The sequence below is a fragment of the Ictidomys tridecemlineatus genome, chromosome 5 (genome assembly GCF_052094955.1).
Source record: "Ictidomys tridecemlineatus isolate mIctTri1 chromosome 5, mIctTri1.hap1, whole genome shotgun sequence".
NCBI classification, from domain to species: domain Eukaryota; kingdom Metazoa; phylum Chordata; class Mammalia; order Rodentia; family Sciuridae; genus Ictidomys; species Ictidomys tridecemlineatus.
The window spans coordinates 9659245-9683616 of NC_135481.1; the positions used below are offsets into that span (position 1 = coordinate 9659245).

At 46.1% G+C, this 24372-nt stretch overlaps 1 protein-coding gene across 1 annotated transcript; it reads left to right on the forward strand.

Moving 5' to 3' along the window:
* Window positions 1-628: 628 nt before the first annotated feature.
* On the forward strand, window positions 629-23971 carry Scamp2 (secretory carrier membrane protein 2). Its single transcript, XM_005316805.4, has 9 exons — window positions 629-801; window positions 12463-12531; window positions 12952-13050; window positions 14921-15038; window positions 15907-16035; window positions 16614-16773; window positions 17874-17975; window positions 22065-22185; window positions 22420-23971. The coding sequence occupies exons 1-9, from the start codon at window positions 745-747 to the stop codon at window positions 22552-22554; spliced, it is 990 nt and encodes a 329-aa protein (XP_005316862.1). The 5' UTR covers window positions 629-744; the 3' UTR covers window positions 22555-23971.
* Window positions 23972-24372: the final 401 nt, after the last annotated feature.

Here is a 24372-nt window from a genome sequence, read left to right on the forward strand (position 1 = left end):
TTACAACATGAATAACCATAGACCAATTAGCAGCTTTGTTCTAGTCCAGGTTAAGAAATTATATTAATTGGATTACACAGTAGAAATGAACAAAGCCAGAAAGACGGGAATAAAAAAGTTGAACTTGTGGGGAGTTAATTAGCCATCTCCTCTATGACTGAATCCATTACTGAACTCCCTCGTTCACTTAATAAATGCCTGATAACCAGGCTCAAATTCCCACCGTGTGGGTCAAGAAATCCTTATCTCTAAAAGGAGCTGCACAGTCCTCGTCTTTCTCTTTCTTGGAGGATTGTTCTTCAAAGGAGAACCCTTCTGCTTGACTTCTTATCCTTGTCCCCTGCCCTCGAAACTATGTAGAATTTCCAAATTTGCACTCTAGGGAAAGTCCTGTCCCACTTTTGAGAGTTTACTTTGGAAACTCAAAGTTGGAAGTTATCAGACTGAGACTCGGATCCGGCCCCTGGGTCCTACTTCTCCTGTGCTACCCCAACCCTGGAAGAATCTACACAGCGAAAACGTGGATGGAAACAGAAAGCCCACCCAGAGTTCTCAAGTGGGCTGGGCAGGAGGCGGAGTGGGCCTCTGTGACGTTACAGGGACACGCCCCCTAGGCGGGCGCTGCGCCTGCGCTAGAACGGTTGCCTCGCTCCCGGAAGTGGAGGATCTAGACAGAGCGCCGCTGGGTCTGGGTGCCCGGAGGCAGCAGCGCTCGCGGAGCTTGCCCGCTGGCCCCCGACCGCCATGTCGGCCTTCGACACCAACCCATTTGCGGACCCAGTGGACGTAAACCCCTTCCAGGTAGGACCCCCAACTTACAGATCTATTTAGAACCAAGGGCCGCCGCCCCGGCCTTTTTTCGCCAGAGCCGAGAGACGTGGCGTAGGAGGGACGGGCTATTTGTCCAATGGGAGAGCGAGCTCTGAGGGAAGACCTATCATAGCGTCTGGGGGCGGGACTAGCAGCAGGTGGAACTGCGAAGGGGGCGGGGCGCTGCAGCTTGGGTAGAGGTGGGATCTTCAAGCACCTGGGGACGTAGTCCTTCTGATTTGGCCCTTCACTGTGGAGAAGGGTACTGGAGCAGGCAGTCGGACCCTTGGGGAGGTCCCTTAGTGTCAGGGAGGGTAGCATAATATGACTATTACATTTCTGCAGTCTTGAAAAGACACCTGTCTTGAGTCACCTCGGGAGGTGACAGCAACATGATGAGGAACTTAGAAGCCTACGGTGATGGAGAAATGTGAGAAAACCAAAGCACTCTCCACCCCTACCACCAGCAGCTAAACTAGCATGTAAAGTATAGGAGAGTCCCTGAGGTTTATTAGGAAAAAAAATAATAGGAGAGGGTAGGTAGATAGCTCAAGTTTTGTGACATTTGAAGCCATTTCCAATGCCTCTCAATTTAAAAATAGCCTTAATAATTTCCACACCTTGGTTGTGGGTCTAGTTTGGGGTGGGTTTTAGAGGATAGGAGAGCCCAGGAAGAGTCTTGAAGCAAAAGAATGTTGTTCTGATGGACCTAAGTGTAGGACAGGGTAATTGAGACTGTCCTATGAACTGGGCCTGACCTTTGGAACAAACACTCAAGAAAGAAACAGTCTTCCTATCTAAAGCTGAAACCTTCCTGCTTTTGAGCAAAGCACAAGGATGTTCTTTTGCCAGTGAAACGCAGGAACTCCTATTAGCTGCATGGCACCTGTGCCTCTTTTGTGTCTGAACAGTTTTAAAGAAGCCAACTTGTGCTGACTAGTGATTTATGAGCACAGATGTTTCTGCTCTGTCAGGTTGTCACTAGGCACGTTAATTCATCCTGTTTGTACTTTATTTTGGTCATTGGCAGCTTCAAAGTTTCCTGCAGTTATCAGGGAAATCCTTGGAGGGGTCCTTCCTGTGAACCACAGCATGAGTTTTCCCACCTTGAATCTCTTCAAAAGTCAGAGCAAAAGAGACTTGAACTAAATGATTATATATTATCAGGAAAGTGAAAATTTTATGATTCTTTCATGGTTTCAAGGTGACTTTTAGCCGATGGAAACCCTCAAGGCATATTTTGGTAGCTTGTTCCTTATAACATTGGAGAATTCTGAACATTCCTCGTAGCTTAATGCTTCTTGACAGATCTCTTGCAGAGACCGTGTCTCTTATATAAGTCATCTTTATTAGTTGGGTAAGGAAAGAACATTTGCATTTTTTCCTGTCAATGCCAATTGTAACAGTTTTGCTTTAATTATAAAACTGCTGCATAATACCAGGAAGGTTCCAGTAGCTTTTTAAATGGGTGGTTTTGTTTTTTTTTTTTTTTATGGGGTGGGGGGTTGTCCTGTCAGGATCACAGTTTCTGCTGACATCAGAAGCAGTTGGCCATCCAAAGAAGCAGAGAGCTTTTCTTCACTGTTAGCAGTAGCAGGATTATTTTGACCTTTATTAATAGCTCCTTGAAAGTCTTAAACCACATCTCTGGTCCCAGAAATGATTGTGCAAACTGTGAGAGAAATAACTTCTGCATTCAAGCAAGATAGTCTGCCCATCAGACAGCCCCCGGATATAGCAGGACAGGAAGCAGCTGTTAGCATATAAACCAGCAACATCTGGTAGGGAACCTTGTATGAGAAGAAGAAAACTGGCTGGCTGTAGTACTGCTCCCCCTCATCCTATGCTGATTTTAGTTTTTAGCATTGGGAATTGAACCCAGGGGCCTTTTACCACTGAGCTACATCCCCATCTTTTTGTGTTTGTTTTGTTTCTGAAACAGGATCTTCTGGGTGGACGGGATTATAGGTGTGTGCCTAATTTGTGGCTTGCAGTTGTGTAGAGAGAAAGTGCTTTGGAGCTGGGTATGATGGTGAATGCCTATAATCCCAGGGGCTGGGAGGCTGAGGCAGGAAGATTGCAAGTTCAGAACCAGTCTCAGCAACTTAGTAAGACTCTGTCTCAAAATAAAAAGAGCTGGGGATGTAGCTCAGTGGGTAAGCACCCCTGGGTTCAATCCCTGGTATCAAAAATAAATAAATAAATAACCAGCTTTGGATATGTGGCCCCCAGTGTCCTCCTTGTGGTCACAGCTTCCCTCTCTTTCCTTAAGATGAAATTGTCTGCTTCCCTGACTGCCAAGGCTGGGACATTGGAAGGGTGCAGCCCTTGGGAGACTGGGTGTGAACCCAGCTTCATTTACTTAAGGTGTTGGCACAGAGCTCAGGAAAGAGCAGGTGGATAGTCGATAGACTCAGAAACTGTCACACCTAGTCAGCCTCCAGAACAGTTTTTTTTTTTTCCCTGTCTTGTCATATAATGGAGGATTGCAAAAATATACTTAGTGTTCAGAGTCCATGGTTAACTGCTAGAAATGGGAACAAGATTAGAAATTTGTTTTAACCTTTTCAGTTTCATGATGTGGAAACTAAAACATGCCAGAGTCACCAGTAAATTAGTGATGGGAAGAGGCTTAGACCTGGGCTTCATTCTGAGGACAGTACTATTTTAAAAGTTTTTTGTTTTCTTTATACCAGGGATTGATCCCAAGGGTGTTTACCCACTTATCCCCAGCCACAGCCATTTTTATTTTTTATTTTGAAATAGGGTCTTCCTAGGTTGCTTACAACCTTGCTGAGTTGCTGAGGCTGGCTTAGAACCTGCAATCCTCTTGCCTCAGTCCTTGGGATTATAGGTGTGAACCACTACACCTGGTTGTTTTAAAGGTTTTTGAATCTTAGACATTAAACTATTTTGAGGTTATTTTAGGCTAGCTAAGGTAAGAGTGTAACATCATTACTATTATCACCATTCTAGAAATTGGAGTACTGGTAGTGGTGAAAATAGCCAATTATTATTAGCTAAGCTCTCCCCAACCCTCAGAGTGAGAGGGATGAAATAATACAGATTTATTATGTGGGTTTTATGTGCTAGGGCACGCATGCACGCACAACACACACACACACACACACACACACAGAATTGAATCCAGAATTGTCAGTTTGTTAAGCATATACTCTGCTGCTGAGCTCAACCCTTAGTGTGTCCTTTTTTTTAAGAAAAAAAGATGTAGTTTTTAGTTGTTGATGGACCTTTATTTTATTCATTTATTTATATGTGGTGCTGAGAATCAAACCCAGTGCCTCACACATACCAGGCAAATGTTTCACCATTGAGCCACAACCCCAGCCCCCTTATTGTGCTTTTTTAAGGTAGTAGTTTAAACCAGTATATGTTTTGGGTAATGGTAGTTTTGAAAGGTGGTCAGATAGGTTTGGGAATCCCTATGTATTCCTTTTTTTTTTTTTCCTGGTACTGGAGATTTAACCCAGGACACTTAATCACTGAGCCACATCCCCAAAGACCTTTTTATTTTTATTTTTTATTTGAGACAGGGTTTCACTAAGCTATTTAGGGCTTTGCTAAGTTGCTGAAGCTGGCCTTGAACTTGTGTTCCTCCTGCCTCAGCCTCCCAAGTTACTGGGATTACAGGCATGTGCCATCGCACCCAGCCTATTCCATCTTTCTTGAAGGTAACAAGTCTTATTAGTTTGTTGAGAAATCATAAAATAAAGAAATCTGAGACTTTATTTGACCCAGCATTTCTCAAGTTATTCAACTGGAACCTCGTTTCTTACTCTTGTGAAAGCCAGTGAAACTCCCAGTGCATTATTGACTCCCTCATCCAAGTTTTTTATCAAGCCCCTATTCACACCCCAAGATGTGGGCATGGGCTTTTATGACCCCTTCCTTAAGTGTGGTTATAGTTGGGATTATTAGAAAACTTCCTGCAAAGTAAAAACTATGTGTGGAAAGTCACAAGAGTGCAGCAGAGGCTTACCAAACTCCTAGGAGGAAGCAGAAAACTGCAAGCCAAGTGTTGACCATTTCACAACCTCCACTGGCACACCCCTAATGCCTCTGTTAATTATGGCATATCTGCTTGGTACTTCTGGGTATTTGGGTTCCTGCTGTGGAAAGACTCTAGGGTGTCTGCCCCCAAAGTAAAGTTTCTCACTAAGTCTTGTCAGGTATTGAAGAAGTGGAAAACTAAAGGGATGCACTGTACTGTACATTTTATTTTTCATAGTTGGTAAAAGTCAGACCACCCAGGCAAATGCCAGAGCTGCTTTCTTAGTTGGTCCTTTTGCCAGATTTTCCCAGACAGAGAACAGTGATCTCAAGAGGGGGAGTAGAAGAGGTGGTGATGCTGAACAGAGGAAGCCTTTCAGTGTTCAGAGTTGCCAAATCACAATCTCACTTTCACACATTGCCTCCTTGCAGTTAAAAGATAATCTCAATGCTGTGATTGCTTCTCAAGGATTTGAAACATTTTTCTCCTGTGGGAGGAGAAAGTGGTGGCAGAAAAGTGATTTGGGTGTGAAGAAAGTTACATGAAGTTCTCTGCATAGACATGAGGACTTTGCCACTTCCCAGAGAGGGTTGGCTCCAGTTTTAACTGTTACTTTGGGAATTCTTAGAATCATGAAGTGGACCTGGTACAACTGTCCTATGGAACAGGATCATTGTCTTAAGAAATTTGAGAGTGTCAAGGTTTTTATATCTTAGGGCTAACTCCAGAAAGCTGCCCAGATGGGAATATTCTTGCCTTTATGGTTTGCACCTGGAGCCAGGCTTGTTAGAATTTGGCTGGAGATTCAAGTGAATTTAGACTCTACTTCTGTTAAATTTTCTCTGGAGCCACTATGTGTAGGATAATCCTATGTTCAGAGAATGGTAATATTTAACCAGGACAAACGAAGGGTACTTGCCATTCATTCAGAGAATAGGGCTGTGCACATTTGCAAGGTGTGACTCAGCCAGTAAGTGCCCCTTTGAGATGCTGACACATTTGTGCAGGTCATTGAGGCCCTGCTGCTATGCAGACCAGTGCAGGAGAGCAAGGTAAATGGGCATGTGGTCATTGGTCAGATAGAGCTTCTAATCCAGCAGAACTAAGAATACTCACTGATAGGACAGCACAGCATGAGTAGGATGATGTCAGTGTGCAAGAGGAACTGTGAGGAATCTTGGGAGGAAGGACAAAGCCATACAGGAATACCCTGGTATTCTGTCTTTGACCCTGTTCTCTCTACCTTCACTTACCATGACCTCAGAATAGCATTCACACACCAGTGATCCTAGATCCTGATCTCAAACTCTCTATCTTGAACTTCTAACTAGTATTTTACAGCTCCCAATTGGACCTTTCCGGCTATTTCAACCAGATATAATCCATAGGTGTCTCTAACCCGATTTAGAATCTTCTTAAATCCCCTCCCTACCTACCACACCCAGCCTGAAAAACCTGTTTTTCCTTTCCTGTCATCATTATCTTAGTTAATGGTGGCAGTGTTCTCTAGTCACCCAAGCTAGCAACCCCCAGTTCCTAACTCCTTCCTTTCCCTTCCCTTCTTGCTCTGCAGTCCTTCCATTTCCCCACCAACCTAGAGTTGCCAAACTGTGGCATCAACCTGAGAAGGTCTCTGGAGTTCTTCCTTCTTTCTCCATCCCTAGCTGCCACTTCTTAGTTCAGTCCTCAGTGTCTCCCATGTTGATTGTCTTGTTCCAGCCAGAGCTCCAGCCATCATCCTTCCGGCATATTCACGTTCCTCACTGCTGCCAGATCATGGCATACCCTGCTCACACATCTCTGGTTGTTACCTATTGCCTATAAGGTCAAGTCCAAACTCTTTCACCCTGGCCTTGCCCTTGTGAGTCTGGTTTCCTGATACTCCTGGCTTCTCTCCACATACCCCTCTCCACAGCCTCCATAACCACCTCCTATTTCCTGAACATTTGCAAGCTCTTTTTTTTTTTTTTTTGGTGGTGCTGGGTATTGAACTCAGGAGCACTCTACCACTGAGATGCTTCCCCAGCCCTTCTTAAATTATGAGATAAGGTCTTCCTAATTTGCTGAGGCTTGAACTTGGGGATCTTCCTGCCTCAGCCTCTGGAGTCTCTGAGCCAGCATCAGCCCAGTGTGTGTGATGGGGTGGGATTGAACCCAGGGTTACTCTATCAACACTAAGCTACATTCCAGCAACCACCCTCCTTTTTTTTTTTTTTTTTTTTCTTTTTTGGTACTGGAGATTGAACTCAGGGGCACTTGACCCCTGAGCCATATCCCCAGCCCTTTTTTAAATGTAATTTATGTTGAGAAAGGATCTCACTGAGTTGCTAAGCACCTCGCTTTTGCTGAAGCTGGCTTTGAACTCTTTATCCTCCTGTCTCAGCTTCCCAAGCCATTGGGATTACAGGTTTGTGCCACCACACCTGGCCCAGCCCTTTTTTATTTTGAGACAGAGTCTCACTAAGTTGCTTAGGACCTTGCTAAGTACTGAGGCTGGCCTTGAACTTGCTATCCTCCTGCCTCAGCCTCCTGAATCACTGGAATTATAGGCATGCACCCCCCCCCACCACCATTGTGTTTGTGTTTTTAAGGTAAAAATAACATGATCACATTATAGAAAATTTAGAAAACTGAAATAAAGGCATCCATATTTCTACCAGTCTTTTGCAGCCATTGTTATTTTGATGTGTATTCCTGCCAATCTTTTTCATATGATTATTTTGAAAAACTGTATTTTAGCATTTATATAACAGAGCCTTTTCTGTATCGTTATGCTGTCTGCATAGCTGTGATTTTTTCTGGCTGTTCAGGCCTTCGAGGGGATGTGCACCAAAACACACTTGTGCTTTGTGTCATTAGATATTTGTCTTTTTTTTCCTCCTTTTGTGAATCCTGGTGCAATGAACATTTCTGTAAGTACAAGGGTTTTTTTGTTTGTTTGTTTGTTTACATGTTTTTGTCATATTTCCTTAGATAGATTCTCAGGTTCCTGGTGAGAGAGCTTGAAAGAGTACTTGTGGCTCTTTGTGCCCAGGACCCAGCCAACTCCACTGGGGACAATTTTTATCATTCTGTGACACTTTCTTATTCTGTGACACTAAGCCTCATCTCAAGCAAGTAGGACTTCACCAAGGTTGGTGACTCTGCCTCCTAGAAGGAAAGACTGAGTTTTTAAATCTGTGAGATATTTCTTAATTGTGTTTATTTTTTTAAAATTTATTTTGCATTACAATTCTTCATACACCATTATACAATGATTTATCATATCTCTGATTATATATAAGGTACGTTGACACCAAATTCACATCTTCATTTTTCTTTTTTTCTTTTAAAGTTTTTTTTTTTAAGAGAGAGAGAGAGAAAGAGAGAGAGAGAGAGACAGAATTTTTTAATATTTATTTTTTAGTTCTCGGCGGACACAACATCTTTGTTTGTGTGTGGTGCTGAGGATCGAACCCGGGCCGCACACATGCCAGACCAGCGTGCTACCGCTTGAGCCACATCCCCAGCCCTGTGTTTATTTTTTTTAAATATTTTATTTACATTTTAGTTTTCGGCAGAGACAACATCTTTGTTTGTATGTGGTGCTGAGGATACAACCCGGGCCACGCCCATGCCAGGGGAGCGCGCTACCACTTGAGCCACATCCCAGCTCCAAATTGTGTTTATTTGAAATCAGCCTCATACTGGGCGCTTGGGGAGAGTGTAACGTGGGAAAACGGGGAAAAGTAAGTGGGCTCAGGCCCACATAGAACCTGTGAAATGAATGGAAGGAGATTTGCAAACCAAGGAAAACAAGTGTTTCATGACCCTCAGGAGCAGAGCCCCTCCTTCCCTCTTCTTCTAGTGTCCTCCATCTCAACTGTGTGGAAATGCTCCTCAGCCCAGGTGGAGGCCTGCCTTCCCAGGCCTTTGCTTGCCTTTTCTCCTTCTTCTGGGAATCCCACCTTTCTCAGCCGTCTGAGGTGTCTATCCTCCCTCCTGGCGTTACTCTGCATCTCACTTTGGTCCCTAGCACATTCATGAGGTGTGTCCACTTGTTTCATCTATCAGACTGTGGACTCTAGAAGGGTAGGTGTTGTGTCTTGATTGTCCTGGTGTGTTTCTTACACTGTCACTCTTTGCTGATTAAAAAGAACTGAGTGTAGGAGTTTTTCCTTGTTATAAGTTCAGTAAAGGGTATTAGCCAGTCTGAGTGGCTGAGGGGGTTTTAGACTGCTGCTCTCTCTTTTTTTTAATATTTATTTTTTTAGTTGTAATTGGATACAATATCTTTAATTAATTTATTTATTTTTATGTGGTGCTGAGGATTGAGCCCAGGGCCTTGCCCATGGTAGGTGAGTGCTCTACTGCTGAGCCACAACCCCTGTCCCAGGTTGCTTCTCTTTTATAGGTGAAACTTAGTCCTCACCATCCTTTTAAATTACCACTTGACCCACTTAAGAACTAATTGGTACTCAGTGAGCAGGAAAGAAAGTTGATGCTGTTGGCTTCCTATTTATAACTCAGGGTGAAAGCTAATGGGGCTGGTCAAGTGTGACCCTTCCTTGAAAGACTCTCTGCGTGTGTCTTACCAAGTATGTTTCCCAAGAATCAGCTCTTTGAAGTCCAGTAAGGAAACAAAGCAGAAGCCCTTGTCCATGTTCTTCTGGAGTGGGGTTCATTCATTCAGCCACACAGTGATAAAACACCTTCCATTTGCCAAGTGCTGTGTCAGGCCTGAGGAACCCTTGCTCTCTTCAGAAGTATTGTCTCATGTCCCTAGAAACAGATAGACTTGGGTTCAGAATCTGGTGCAGCTGCCCCTGAGATCTTAAATGAACTGCTTTCCATCTCTGGGCTTGAGCTTTTCCAGCTGCAAAATAGGAATACTCCTCCCTCATAGAGTTGTCATGAGGAGTTAAATGAGGAGATATATGGCAGACTTTCTTAGCGAGAGTCCCTCAGCTGAGCCATAGAACACAGAAGCTGACTTGAGTGACTTTTCTCATTTCTTTCCAGAATGGATATAACATGTGCATTCTAGATGCACAGGAGAGAAATCAAGTCACTATACATAGAGGATTCCTTATGGGGCATAAGTCTCTCAAAGAACCAGGTTGAAAGAGGCTGGCAGAACCTTCTTTTCTGATGGCTTGACACAGTGGCCAGTTCTGAAATGACTAGAATTTCACAGTAACATGGTTATATATCGTGAACCTGGCACATAATAGACACAGTAAATGTCAGCTTCCTCTCACAATTCCTCCACTTCCCTCCCTTTCTCACCAGACCTCAGATTCTCTTGAAGCTACCCACAGCTCTCAGGGGGAGCCCAGGTCTCCTCAGATGGAAAGTACCCATGTGTCTTACAGAGTGTTTTAGGCTTCTCTTCCCAGGCAAGTTGCCTCTGACCTTTGGGGCCTCTGATATCTACTAGATCTGCCTCCTGGAAAAAGTGGAGGCATTTTTTTCCTCAAATCTTTACTGAGTTGCTGTTCTGCCTTGGCTCCTTCACCAGGCCCCGGGAAGCAAAAAGGATAAACTAGTCCTAGATGCACTTGGCTGCACAGCATTACCAGCCTGTTAGTGGAGACAAAATTTGTTTATGATGAGCCTGGTGAGGACCTAAGGGCCAAGCCTTTAAGATTTTAGAAAAAGGAAGGGAGATCCATATGGATGAGTAGTCACTCCCTTCATCTTTATCCTATCCCAACATCCCCTACTGGACTGCCATTGGCATCTCAACATGGGTCTGGAGGTTGTCTTTTAAACATGTACACCTTGGCCAGATATATATGTGCCAGCACCTGAAACCACTACCAGGGCTGCCCCTCTGTTCCTCTGTCCTATGGTGATTCAGACTCAATTAACCAGTTCCTTGGTGGGTCTGATTTCAGTGACTTCAGCTCAGTCCACTCTGGGTTGAGTCTGAAAGGGAAACAGATACTGAGCCCTACATCTTCCTTGCAAGAAGTCTGTTAATTCTGAAAGAAAATTGCTACTAGTTAGTCAGCTAAAAAATAACCTCAGAACCAATTCCTCCAGCTCCATGTGGCCTCCTAAACCTCATCTTGTCACTTTATTCAAGTCACAGGAGCCACTAGATAAGAGGTTGTATCCAGCAGAAGGGTCATGGTCACAGTGTCTATTTCAGAGGAGGTTGGAGGGCAGTGGGACTGCCTGGGATGAGGCCTGTCCAGGGACTAAAGCTCTAGGCTGGGCCCTGGGGGTGGTCACACAGTCTCAACTTCTAGTTGCTGGCAGCATGGGTGGGAAGATAAGAATTAGTTAACAAAACAAACAAACAAAACCAGGGAACATGTTCAGACTGACCCTCATCTTCATCTCTGTAAATGTTCAGAATAGGGAATTAGCTCCTGCTTTGAATCCCAGGACAAGTTACTTCATCATGTGAGTGTCACTTTTTCCATATCTATAAACAACTCCTATAAATGGAAGGAGTTGTTCTCTGAGGGTCTGAGTTTGAAAGGAGAACAGATACTGAGCCCCAACACTTTTACATTATGTTGAAGAGTTGGGTCTATGGAAGTTTCCAGTAGTGCTTTTCTGGTGGAGGCAAGACTGAGCCTGAAAGACAGGAGCCTGTGGTCGAGTAGCAAGGGGCTGGGAGTGGGATGCAGAGATTCAGGGCTGGTGATAGCCTCGCACCCCTTATGGCTAATTTTCCCAGAGCCTCTGCATGGCCGTGGAATAGGACCCGAACCCTGCACTTGTGACCAGGAAGCGGGGAAGATGTAGGGTCAGGGTGAAAACAGACTGTGTCATGCTACCAGGGGTGTTGCTTGGGTGAAGAGAAGGACAGGAATCTTGAGCCAGGGGCCAGACAGGAAAGAGAGGATTAGAAACTTGGGACAAGGTTGTATTCTGAGGACATTGTACTTTTTGAAAAGAATCCTCCCAAAAACCAGAACAAAAGGTTTTCTTGGCTTTTCATCTGAATGAGCCCTTCATATCTCTACTCCTAGCAAGTATGCCTGATTTAATAAAATCAGCACTGGCAGCCTACAGCTTTGTTTTTGTTCTAAGACCTTATACTGTCCTTTAAAAAATAAGAGGAGCTGGGCATGGTGGTGCATGCTGTAATCATAATGACTTGAGAAATTGAGGGAGAAGGATTGCAAGTTCAAGGCTAGCCTTAGCAACTTACTGAAGCCCTGCTTCAAAATTAAAAACAAAAAATTAAAGAGGAATACATACTTCCTATAGAATAATAGATAAAATAGCACAGAAGGGGGCTAAATGACAGGTAAGCCTCCACCTTCACCACCCCATCCACCTCATCTACTCCCCCCACCAAAAAAAAAAAAAAAAGCCCACTCCTGGGAGGCAAGTTCTATGAACCATCCTGTATCTGTAAGGCACTGATGAGCACCTGTGTGGTGCTGCTTCTAGGCCTCAGGCTGGGTCTGGATCTTTTCTGAGATGTCATTTGAGCTGAAATATTTATAGAAAGGGCTAGGGGGTACAGCTACAGTGTGGCAGGGTGGCCCAGAAGCCTGCAGGAGAGGTTTTTCAGGGCACTAGGCAGGGATCATCATCCTCACTACAGCCAGGTGTCATGGAGTTGCCTGCTCTGGCCTTTCGCCAGGGCACTCTCATCTCCTCCTGTATCTAATACCTCTTTTTCACCTTCACAGGATCCCTCTGTGACACAGCTGACCAGTGCCTCACAGAGTGGCCTCGCTGAGTTCAACCCCTTCTCAGAGGTTGGTGAGCGTGCGTGTTCTCTTGAGTCCTGGGATCCTTTGGTGGTGCCAAGATCTCTGGGGGCAAGGAACTATGGCAGAGAAAGAAGCAGCTCTGAAAATCTGTAGTCCTCAAGGGTACAATCCTAATATGAACTCAGGGTGGGAGTAAGGAGACATCATCAAAGGTTCTCTGCAATTCTCCTGTTAGGATATATGAACTGGGCCCCTCCCTGAGGAGGGCAGAGCACTAGTGAAGGTTCCTGGGTCCAGCAAGGCTGGGGTTACTGGGTTAGGGATCATATTGCCCTGAACTTGAGGCTTGTTGGCCAAGAGTCTGCAGAGGAAGGCCAAAAGCAAGCCCAGAAGGAGTTCCCCTCACCCTGTGGGCTTTCCACTAGTAGAACTTACCTATTTCCCCCTTTGATCTGTCCCACACAGACAAATGCAGCCACAACGGTTCCTGTCACACAACTCCCTGGACCCTCACAGCCAGCAGTTCTCCAGCCCTCAGTGGAACCAACACAGCCAAGCCCCCAGGTACTGTTGACATAGAATCCATTGGCTTCTCCTGCAGTGAGGGCAGATCCATGACTGAGCCCTGAGGCTGAGGGGGAACAGAGGACCTTAATCACTGGCTTCCCTTCAAGGGTCTTCTTGCAAAATTCTTTGGAACTGGTCACTTACAAGTGTAGGGGCTAATTGCCAACTGAAGTACTCACCAGGCTGTGGTCCTTGGTGTATTCAGAGAAAGAATTTGTTCCATTTTACCATTCCAAGTCCTCTTGAAGCCTTTGCCTTATTCTTTATTACTTGGGGCCCAGAATATCTTTATCTATCTTTCTATGGCCCTATTTCTATATCTGTCTCTCTCCCTCTCTCCAACTGGGCTGAGGATAAAACCAGGGCCTTGTCATGCTAGGCAAACACTGTACTACCAAACTACACTCTTGGCCCTACACCCCCAGCCCATCTCTATTGATTTTAACCTAATTTATTCCTGATTTTCTTCATATTTTCCCTTGTCCTTCACCAGATATGGTGAATTTTGTCTGCTTTATGCACAACACTCCACTCTGTCAACTTCCATCCCTATCCCCAGGCTCCTGCCTGAGGCTCCTTGCTGCCTCATGAGTGTGGCCCACAGTGGAATTGTATGTTACAGCTTCTGCCTAGGCAGATTGGCAAGTTCCTGCCTGCCCGATTCCTGGCAGTGGGTGAGCTCTCAGAGAGGCAGATGCTACTAGGAGGAGATAGTATTCTCAGGTAGGCCCAGTGTAGATGCCAAGAGGGAGGCTGGGCATCTACCCTGCCCACGCTGGACCTAGAACCCTGTGGAGGTGAGGCAAGCCTTACATGCAGGGATGACTTTATTTCAGCAGTGTGGTGAGCTGCAGGGATCCAGGCCCTGCTCAGATGAAGGCAGGAAAAGGGAAAGGAGACTAATACCATCAATGTGGTACTGAGGTCTGTTCTCCTGCTTCTGCCTCCAGTGCTTGAAGTTCACCTCCCAAAGGCAATCTTAGCTCTTTGGGGAACTCCTTTTGGTAAAAGGTGTGTTGTGAATGTATGCTAAGTTTGTCATTCTCTGAGATGACCTGCTCCCTAAAGAAGACTGTAGAAGGAACCTGGCCAAACAGTGACAGGAACCTGCAGGAGCAGGGCTCTAGGCCCCATTCTGCTCAGTCTCACCAGAGAGTCACTGAGCTGCCTCGCTCAGATGCTCAGCTCAGCCTGCAGAGGAGATAAAGCATGGACTCTGTACACTGTGAAAGCCAGGCAGGGCTGTGCCTCAGGGCTTGTCTGGGGAGTGTCCAGTCACAGTTCAGGTGATCAGCTCTATTGAGATGGGCTTCTGGAGGCAGCTCCTGCGGGTGGGCAGGGATGGTAGAGAGTTTAAATACAGATCCCTGGGGCTCTATCCCTGACGTCAAGTGACTCCTCTCTGTACTCACTGCTGAAAGCTTTGCACTATTTCCTCTTCACATGCCCACTCCAGGCTCTTCATGTAAGGCATGAGTTTCTGGCTTCATTTAGTCTCTTGTGGGGTTTTCTTCCCTCTGCTATAACCCCAAAGGTCTTTAACTGAACTCAATGCAGACTCCAGTTTGGGGAATAAGGAGGGTGTCATGGGGGATTCTTTTCTTATCTCAAGATTAGGGATAAGGGGAAAGGAGAACCCTAGTAATAGCTTAGTGGCCAGAGGGTGGCGTAGGGGCAATGGGGGATAGATCCCCTTGGCCTCTCTATGGCAGTCCTCAGTTTTTCAAGACACTGTGGGGCTGGTACCTCCTCTGGTACTCCCTACTTGATCTTCTTATTTGGTACAAGGTGCCTTTGCCTGCCTTACCCAAGCTGACACTATTCCTCTGTCTCTAATGTCTGGCTGCCCTCCACCCCATTTTCTCAGGCTGTGGCAGCTGCAGCCCAGGCAGGCCTGCTCCGGCAGCAGGAGGAACTAGACAGGAAAGCTGCTGAGCTGGAACGCAAGGAGCGGGAGCTACAGAACACTGTGGCCAGCTTGCATGGTAAGGGAGGCTGCTGGAGCCTCAGCCCACCCTGCCTGGTACAGGAATGTCCTCAGCCCTGCACAGATTGCCCTCCCAGCACTCATCCTGAGCCACCTTCTTCCTGGGGTAGCTGCAGAACTTCAAGGAATTCTTGGTCTTCTCAGAAGGGCACCAGTCCTAGGGGAGAGCAATAAGTTGGAAGTCTGGAGACCTACAGTGTAGACTTGATGAAGATTATTTTTGCACTCCTTTCCAGCTCTGAAATTCTTTTTCTTTTTCCCAGTAGTGGGAATTGAACTCAGGGTCTTATGCATTCTAGGAAGACATTCTACTATAGCTACCACCCTACCCCTTTTTAAAAATTTTGATTTAGTTTTTCTGGTACTGGGGATTGAACCCAGAGGCACTTCAACACTGAGCCACATCCCTAGCCCTTTTTAAAAATTTTTATCTTGAGACAGGGTCTCATTAAGTTGCTTAGGGCTTCACTAAGTTGCTGAGGCTGGCCTCAAACTTGTGATCCTCCTATCTCAGCCCCTCAAGTAGCTAGGATTAGAAGTGTGTGCCACTATGCACCCAGCCTGAAATTCTGATTCTTTGATAGCATGGAGCAGGCAGTGGTCCCACAATTTCTTACTCATGATGATGACCCTAGTTATCTTGCTTGTGGGCTTGTTATTAATAAAAATAATTACTTAGACCATTTAGCTCTCTACTTCCCAGTGCATTTGGGCTTCATTATCTTTGAGTGAGCTTATTTAAAGGTGTCTCTTTGGGAACGTTTACAATCTTCCATCCCACTCATGCTCCTGCTTGTGGTAGGTCCTCTGCAAACTCTGGTTTGCCTATAAACTGGGCCAGCATGTGCATTTCTCTTTCCACACAGTGAGAGAGAACAACTGGCCAGCCCTGCCCTCATGGTGCCCTGTCAAGCCCTGCTTCTATCAGGATTTCTCCGCTGAGATCCCTGCTGACTACCAGCGGATATGCAAGATGCTGTACTATCTCTGGATGTGTGAGTCCAACTCCTGCCCTCAGAGTTTAAGGGTGCAGTGGGTCTCTTTTTGGTTAGCTTATTCTTCTCTGATGTTGAGACTTTCTTCAGACTTCAGCTTTCCTGATACCTAGCTGTGTAGGGACCTCCCTACACAGGGTGCTCTCTTCTTGAGAGGGTCAGTCGAGACCACTTAGCACATAGAGACTTCCAAGTCCCTGTAAAGCTCACTGCTCTAAAAAGCCCATTTTAGGTGAAAGCCTCTCTCTCAGGCTCCTAGGTTCCTGTGGGTGAGAAAAGAGATTCTGTAGCTCTTTTGTGGGCCACTAGGGCCAGGGAAAAAGTTACTTCCCAAAGATCAGCCCTGGAACTTCACTTTCCCATGACTACTTCCCAGAGACCTGGGCTGTCCTGTTACCTCTCAGGAACTTTAATTTTGAGGTTCCTGAAAACCAGGGTTTGGGAACTGAGATTCTTTACTATTTTTGTAGCTGTCATACAGCATGGACCTCACTTCCTCTCCTAGGGAATGGCTTGCCCTGTTGGGGAGCTTTCAGCTGCCTTGGCTTAGTTTGTTTCTCTCCTCTCCCCTTGCCCAGTGCATTCAGTGACTCTGTTTCTGAACCTGCTTGCCTGCCTAGCCTGGTTCACAGGCAACAGCGCCAAGGGAGTGGACTTCGGCCTCTCGATCCTGTGGTTTGTGATCTTCACCCCCTGTGCCTTCCTTTGTTGGTACCGACCCATCTATAAGGCCTTTAGGTGAGTGGGACTGTGGCAAAGAGTGAGGGTTAGGTTGGCATCCCAGTAGTAGATGACAGACCCTAGGCCTGGGGTCCCATCCCCTTAGTGTATAATAGAGTGCTATGGAAATTTGGTTTCCTAGTGCCACCCAGAGCCAGAGCAGACAAAAACAGGAGCCATTTTCTTCAGTTGGACCTGAACTCTGCTCTAGGCCCTGTCCACAGATGAGGCAAGGAGATCTAGACAAGGGATATGGAGCATCATCTGCCATCCCACTGCACCCAGTCTTGCTGGCAGGGAGGTATTTCAGTTGCTAGGAAGAAGAGTCCTCAGAGAACTCCCCTTGGAGTCTCTAAGTGTGCTTAAGAGTGTTAAGCGGATGTTCTTGGTGGCCTCTCTCTTATGTTCACTGGTATACCCCGTTGACTCTTGGGTATCTGATGAGTGCCAGTGCCTAGGTTAGATACTGTGAACATGAATGGGTACATCTCATAGACCCCTAAGGGTTTTGGAATTGTACCTTCAGGTTGATGTTTTCAGAACTGAAATGGGTCAGGCCCAACTGCATGATCCCATGCATCTTCAGGCAGGACCTGAATACTGCAGGGTACAGAGGTGGAGATGCTCAACCCATAAAGAGCCTTATCTGATATTCCTACTCTCCATTCCCCAGGTCTTTTGTCCATTTTGTCCACCCAGGTCTTTCCAGGTTTTGTGGTGTGGTGGTAGTCGTGTTGAACTCAAGGCCTCTATCACTAAGCTGTGTCCCAACCCCAGGCTTACAGTTATACTATTAGAGATTTATGCCTTTTGCTTAGATTTTTATTGCCTGCTATGAAATGCAGGTACTGCAGGAGATGGAGTGTTAGGCTCTTTATATTATCCTTTGGGCGAATAATTTTATCAGGGAGGCAATAAAAGCCAACCCTTCTTGATTTTTTTGGTAGAATCCATGTGCTTATGTCCTTATGGACAGTGGGACTGGTTCCCTGGGGCCCTGGCTACTTGTCCATTCTGCTTCCTGGCCCCTAGTTAAAATAGATGTCATACAAAGTAAGGAAGGCTCAGGAAATGGCCCAAGCCCTCTCGTGACTTCTTATTTCTCTGTCTCTCCACAGGTCCGACAACTCTTTCAGCTTCTTCGTGTTCTTCTTTGTATTTTTTTGTCAAATAGGGATCTACTTTATCCAGTTGATTGGCATGCCTAACCTGGGGACCAGGTAAGACCTGAGGCATCACAGTGGGAAGTAGGCTTTGAATGTAGGGCTCAGCCTCTCTTGCCCTGTTTACTAGCTCCCAGAGAACTCCATGGATGACCCCAATTCTACCACAGTGGGAGGGGGTGGATGGGCCTGCCTCTGGATCTGCCTTGAGTAAGTTTCCTGCTACTTACTCACCATTCTTAAGGTGGTGAGTATAGGTGAACTTAGCCTGAATCCTTAGGGCTGTACGCTGCGTTGGATTATAGCCTCTTTCTCCCAGAGGCTGAGGGATGACCTGGACTTTATAATATAGACACTGAGCTGCAATGTCCAGAGACATTGTAACTTCAGGAGACAGGGCCCAGCTTCCCCTGTGTAGGCTTCTTCCTGCTGTCCTCCCTGAGCACCTGGCTGACTTGAGTTTTCTGGCTACCTTGGTCCTCAACTCAAAATTAGTCTCTAGAGGAAAAGCTAGGACTGATAATTTGCCTCTCTGTCCCAGTGCACAGAGGCAGTATGAAAGGAAATTGCCGGGTTTCTGTTCTCGTGACTAAAAGGCTCAGGGGTCACTCTAGTTAAACTGGACTAACTAGGCTGCAAGAAATAACCACACAAGAGACACAAATACCTTTTTCTTTGGGGTTGCTGTGACGGCTCCTCTGACCTTAAGGGTCTGCAGAAAGAGAGCGCGAGAGCATGCACTGACCCCTTTTATTGAGAAGCTATTCAAATGAGGCAAGGGGTCAGGTTTCAGGGGACTGAGTCTGTCTTCATTATGTCCACTGTCAGCAGGTTGACTGACACCTGGGTAGGCCACACCCAAGGGCACAGTAAGAGAAGGGGACACACACAAGGCACTTCCATGGAAGATTCTAACCTAAACGGGGCAAGGGGTTATATTACAAAGGAATAGGTGAATATAGCTTCACCCATGGGGTTGTAGGAAGACACACCCATTTCTGTGACTGAGGGCCTCAGCACCCAGCTGGGGAGTGTAACTCAGTCACCCATAAGGTTGGCCTCCCACAGCAGTACAGAAAGGTCAGGCAGGCACTTGGCTGAGAGCCCAAGCCTGGAAGAGTGGCACTATTTTGGTCCCCTCCCTCCAGCACAGCTGGCAAATCCAGAGCATGAGGAGAAGTCTGGCTTCCCTGGCACTCAGAGCCAGTGCCCACTGTCCTCCCACCAGTGTGCTTCCTTCTCACCCAGCTCTTTCTAATCTGCTCTCTTTTTGTGAACTAATTCAATTACTCTTTACCCTAAGCAAGATCCTGATAGAAAGGCTGTCATGGGGGGCTGGGGATATAGCTCAGTTGGTAGAGTGCTTGCCTTGTATGTACAAGGCCCTGGGTTCAATCCCCAGCACCACAAAAAAAAAAAAGAAAAGAAAAAAAGGATAACTGCTGTTTGCCAAGCATGGTGGCATAAACCTGTAATCCCAGATATTCCAAGGCTGAGGCAGGGGGATTGCAAGTTTGAAGCCAGCCTGGACAACTTCAGCAACTTAATGAAACCTTACCTCAAAAAATAAAAAGGACTGAGGATGTGGCCCAGTGGTAAAGTGCCCCTGGTTCAATCCCCAGAACCAAAATAATAATGATGATAATGACAATAACAACTGTTATTCACACTCTGGCCCTGGCCTTGCCCCTCACTGCTCTGCATGGTTCCAACTAGATGTGCTCTGAAGCCTCCAATTGCCTTTCTACAGCCCTTCTGTGACCATTTTCTAATTGTGTTTCACCACATCTTGTTATTTGTTGTAAAATACTTTAACAGAATTTGCCATTGTATTTACCACCTTAACCACTGAGGAATGTACAGTTCTGTGGCATTTAGTTGAATTTTTTTTTTTTATTTCACTCATTTATTTTTTATGTGGTGCTGAGGATCGAACCCAGGGTCCCTCCCGCATGTGCAAGACGAGTGCTCTACCGCTGAGCCACAACCCCAGCCCCTAGTTGAAATATTTTATCAGCCCAGAAGAAAATGCCATTTCACATGGGAAGTCATTCCTCATTCTCTGCTTCCATGAACCCCTGGCAACCATTAAACTTTTTGTGTGGCTCCCTTCATGTAGCATAATGTTTCCAAGATTCAGTCATGTTTTAGTATGTATTAGTACTCTGTTCTTTTGTATGACTGAATATTTCTCCATTGCATGGATATACTATATTTATTCATCAGTTGATGATCATTTGCATTCATTTCAAAATTCTTTTAGCTATTGTGAATAGTGCTAAGAACGTTTTCTGGGGGGTTTACCAGGGATTGAATTCAGGGTCACTCAACAACCACTGAGCCACATTCCCCAGCCCTATTTTGTATTTTATTTAGAGACAAGGTCTCACTGAGTTGCTTAGCACCTCACTTTTGCTGAGGCTGACTTTGAACTTGTGATCCTCCTGTCTCAGCCTCCTGAGCCACCAGGATTTTAGGTATGTGCCACCACTCCCAGCTTGATGTAAACATTTTTATACAGAATTTAATTTGAAGATCATCTTTTGTGCATGTCTGGGTATGTGTGGTGCTGGGGATTGAACCTAGGACCTCATGCATGCTAAGCCAGCCATCTACCATTGAGCTATACCCCTAGCCTCAAGTCTATGTTTATCTTCCCTTTGTATATCTTTCTAGGAGTAGAATTGGTGAGTTATATAGTAATTGTACTTTCTTTTGTTGTGTGGTACTAGAGCTTGAACCTAGGGGCACTTTACCACTGAGCTACATCCCCAGCCCTTTTAATTTCTTATTTTGAGACAAGGACTTGCCAAATTGCTGAGGCTGGCCTCAAACTTGCTATCCTCCTGCCTCAGTGTCTCAAGTCACTGGGATTACAGGCATGTGCCACCACACTCATCTAAGTCTACCTTTAACTTATTTGAGGAGCCTCTAAAGTGTTTCACACAGTACCTGAACTACTGAGCAGTGCATGAGGGTTCCACTTTCTTCATTTTCTCACCAATACTTGTTATTTTCTTTTTAATTTAAATTATTATACCACCCTAAAGATATATTTCACAGTTGTTTTGATTTGTGTTTTCTGAATGCCTAATGATATTGAGTACACTTTATGCTTCTTGGCCATTTGTGTATCTTCTTTGGAGAAATATCTGTTCTATTCTTTTGCTAACTGGGCTTTTTGTTATTGAGTTGTAAGGGTTCTTTACATATTCTGAATACTAGACTTTTACTAGATAATGTTTTCATAAGTTTTATTTTCTGTTCTCTACATTAATTTCTCAATGTCCTTTTTGCTGGGTATGTTGGCACATTCTTGTAGTCCCAACTTGGGAGGCTGAAACAGAAAGATCACAAGTTTGAAGCCAGCCTCAGCAGTTTAGTGAGACCTTATCTCAAAAAATAAAAAGGGCTGGGGGTGTGGCTCAGTGGTAAAATGCCCCTGGGTTCAATCCCTGGTACTGGAAAAAAAAAAAAAATCCTTTCATGCACAAAAGTTATTTGTTTATTACTGGGAACTGAACCCAGAGCCGCATACAAGCTAATAAGCATGTATTCAACCATTGAGCTATAGCTCTACTCTAAAATTTTTGAATTTTGATCAGGTCCAACTTATCTTTTTCTTTTGGTGTCATATCTAAGAAACTATTGCCAAACTTATAATCATGAAGAGTTGTAGTAAGTTTTTAAATCAGGGATTATGAAGATAATCCCTTTTAAAGACGACGATACTGGAACTCAGGGATGTGACAAGGCTGACTAAAGACAGAAGGGGCTATTCCTGAGCTAGTATGAGAAACTTGGTGCCAGGATAAATGCAGCAGGCATTCCATGCACCCTACCCCCAAGGAAAAGGGGGCAGCTGCTACATAATCTTTCTGGACCTCACATGGCTAGAAGATTCCCCATGTGAATCCATTTCTGAGGCCCCAGAGGAGGCCAACCTGGAGTGGCATGAGCTGGTCAGCCCTCAAAGAGGCCTGGCCTCTCTCAGACTAAGGGCTCTGGCCCATAGCGTTCACTGTATTGCATAGAGATGTCCAGGTGGTAGTTGGGACACAGTAGCCAATTGGAAAAAAAACCCTTATGGAACTTCTGGGACCCACTCCCACTTTGCCCCCTCTGGCCCCCCTCTTCCTTTTGTAGTGGTTGGATTGCAGCCCTGTCTACACTGCAGCAAGAGTCCTTGGCCGTGTCCATCATCATGATGGTGGTGGCTGGCTTCTTTACACTATGTGCTGGGCTCTCGCTCTTCCTCCTACAGCGGGTAAGTGAGGGCCAGGCCTCAACAAGCTCAAAGAAGTAAGTGCTCTCTCTGGTCTTTGCCATAAGGGGTGTTCCTCACCTCTGTAGTTGGGCCTTCTAGGACATGGATGTGTACAGCACATGCCTCCAAGACTCTTGAGTGGGCAGTTAGGCAGAGTTGGGTGCCTGGGGGTAAGTCCCTGTGGGAGTATAGCTAGAATTCTGGTTGGCCTATCACTCCACCCTCTTTCCCCAGGTGCACTCCTTCTACCGCCGGACAGGAGCTAGCTTCCAGCAGGCCCAGGAGGAGTTTTCCCAGGGCATCTTCAGCAACAGAACCTTCCGCAATGCGGCCTCATCTGCTGCCCGAGGAACCTTCCAGGGGAATTAGTCCTCCTGATTCTCCTCCCTCTGCCTCAGCCTCTTCTCTCTCCTGCCTTCTAAGCTGCACTTTCCGTGGGTGCCTTATGCAGTGGTTGTGCCCAGCACTGACCCCGGGGCGGGGGGCCTTGTCGTGACTCTTCCTCCTTCCTCAGCAACTAGCTCTCCCTTCCCCCTGAGGGATGGGGAGGGAGGGACAGGAAGTTTTTTTTACACAAGGGAAAAAAAATAACAAAGATCTTTCCTTCTCTGGTGGTGGTTTGGTAGGATTCTTTTGTCTCACTGGAAGCAGTGGGACTGAAGCTGTCTTCCTCCTGTATGCACGCACACACGCGTGCGCGCGCGCTTGCACACACACACACACACAGACACACACACAGAGGATCATTAGCTGGCCTGGGCCTACCCTAGCTGGAATTTTCTGTTGGCATCCTGGAACTCATGTCCTGGGACCACAGTCCTTCCCCAGAAGGCCTGGCCCAAATTGGGCTCTACATAGCGAGCATGGGACCCCCACGGTCCTGCCCTGCCTGACCTGGTTGGGATAAACCTCCCAAGGGTTCCACTTTAGGTGAGCTGCCGTCTAGGTATATGGACAGGTCTGTTTCCCAGATCATTCTGGCATGGTCTCTGGGTTTCCAGAGCCTCTGGCTGGTTGCCCCAGGCTCTTCCCTGCCTCATGTTATTCACAAATATATTCATAACCTTCCTGGTGTGTGTAGCACCTTGTCCCCTCTGGCTCTGAGTCCTTTTCAGACTATGAATGTGCAATGGAGTTGGTTGGGATTGAGATAAGGAGGGATAGGACATTGGTCCCAAGTTGTCCCACCCAGCCTTTGGCAGTCTGCTAGGAGAGTGGGTCTTGAATGTTCTGGTGGTTTGTATGGCCCTGTTTGTTCTGACTTCTCTCCTAAAAGACAGGTATTTGCCTTAGCCTTAATCCTGTCCCCACCAATAACCATTTCCATCTTGTGAAACTCTTGAGGGAGGGGGAATCGTTCTAGAACTGTGTCCTTCAGGCAGGACAGATGAGCCATTTTTCTGAGGGTTCCAAACTAATCCTTCAGGGTTCCTTCCACACCCAGAGTAGAATCTAGGTCATCTTCCATCACTCGGGATTCTTAGGAGGTGTATTACTGTGATGCATCTCTGGGAGTTCACTGCCTGCACCTTGTCCTGCAGAGGTTGCAGGATCTGGTGTGTGGGCTGTGGAAACTTAGCAAGCTGGCCAGTCTGCAGACTTTGGGTCCTGGAGCCCGCCTGAGGCAGCCCCCCAGACTGTCAGCCCACTTAGGCCTAGAGCCACTCAGTGATAATGACAGCGACCAGGGTTTTGTAAACTCCTTTCTGGTGTTTTTCTCCTCCGTGTACAAATGTAAATGTTTTGTCTAAATTTTTGTGCTTAAATAAAAAGACATTTTCAGACAGCACTGGTCCTGATGTCTGGGGAATGTGGGAGTATGGTGTGGTCCATCACATAGAGGCTGAAGGCTTTGGCTGATCTTTGACAGGTGGATGAGCCCCTTCCTCCAAAGACAAAGGGGAAAGGAAACTTGGCCTTTTCCAAAGGCACTGGCTGGTCCCAAGTACTTCTACTTTCAGAACTACCATTCGTTTTTGTACTGGGGATTGAACCCAGGGGTTTACCACTGAGCGACATTCCTATCCCCACCCCCACTCCCCCTTTTGTTTTTGAGACAGTCTTGCTAAATTGCAGAGGCTGACCCCGAACTTGAAATCCGCCTGCCTCGACCTCCGGAGTGGCTGGGATTACAGTTACCACCCCCAGGGAAGGCTGCTAGTCTTGTCTTCCAAGGAGCCATTCTGG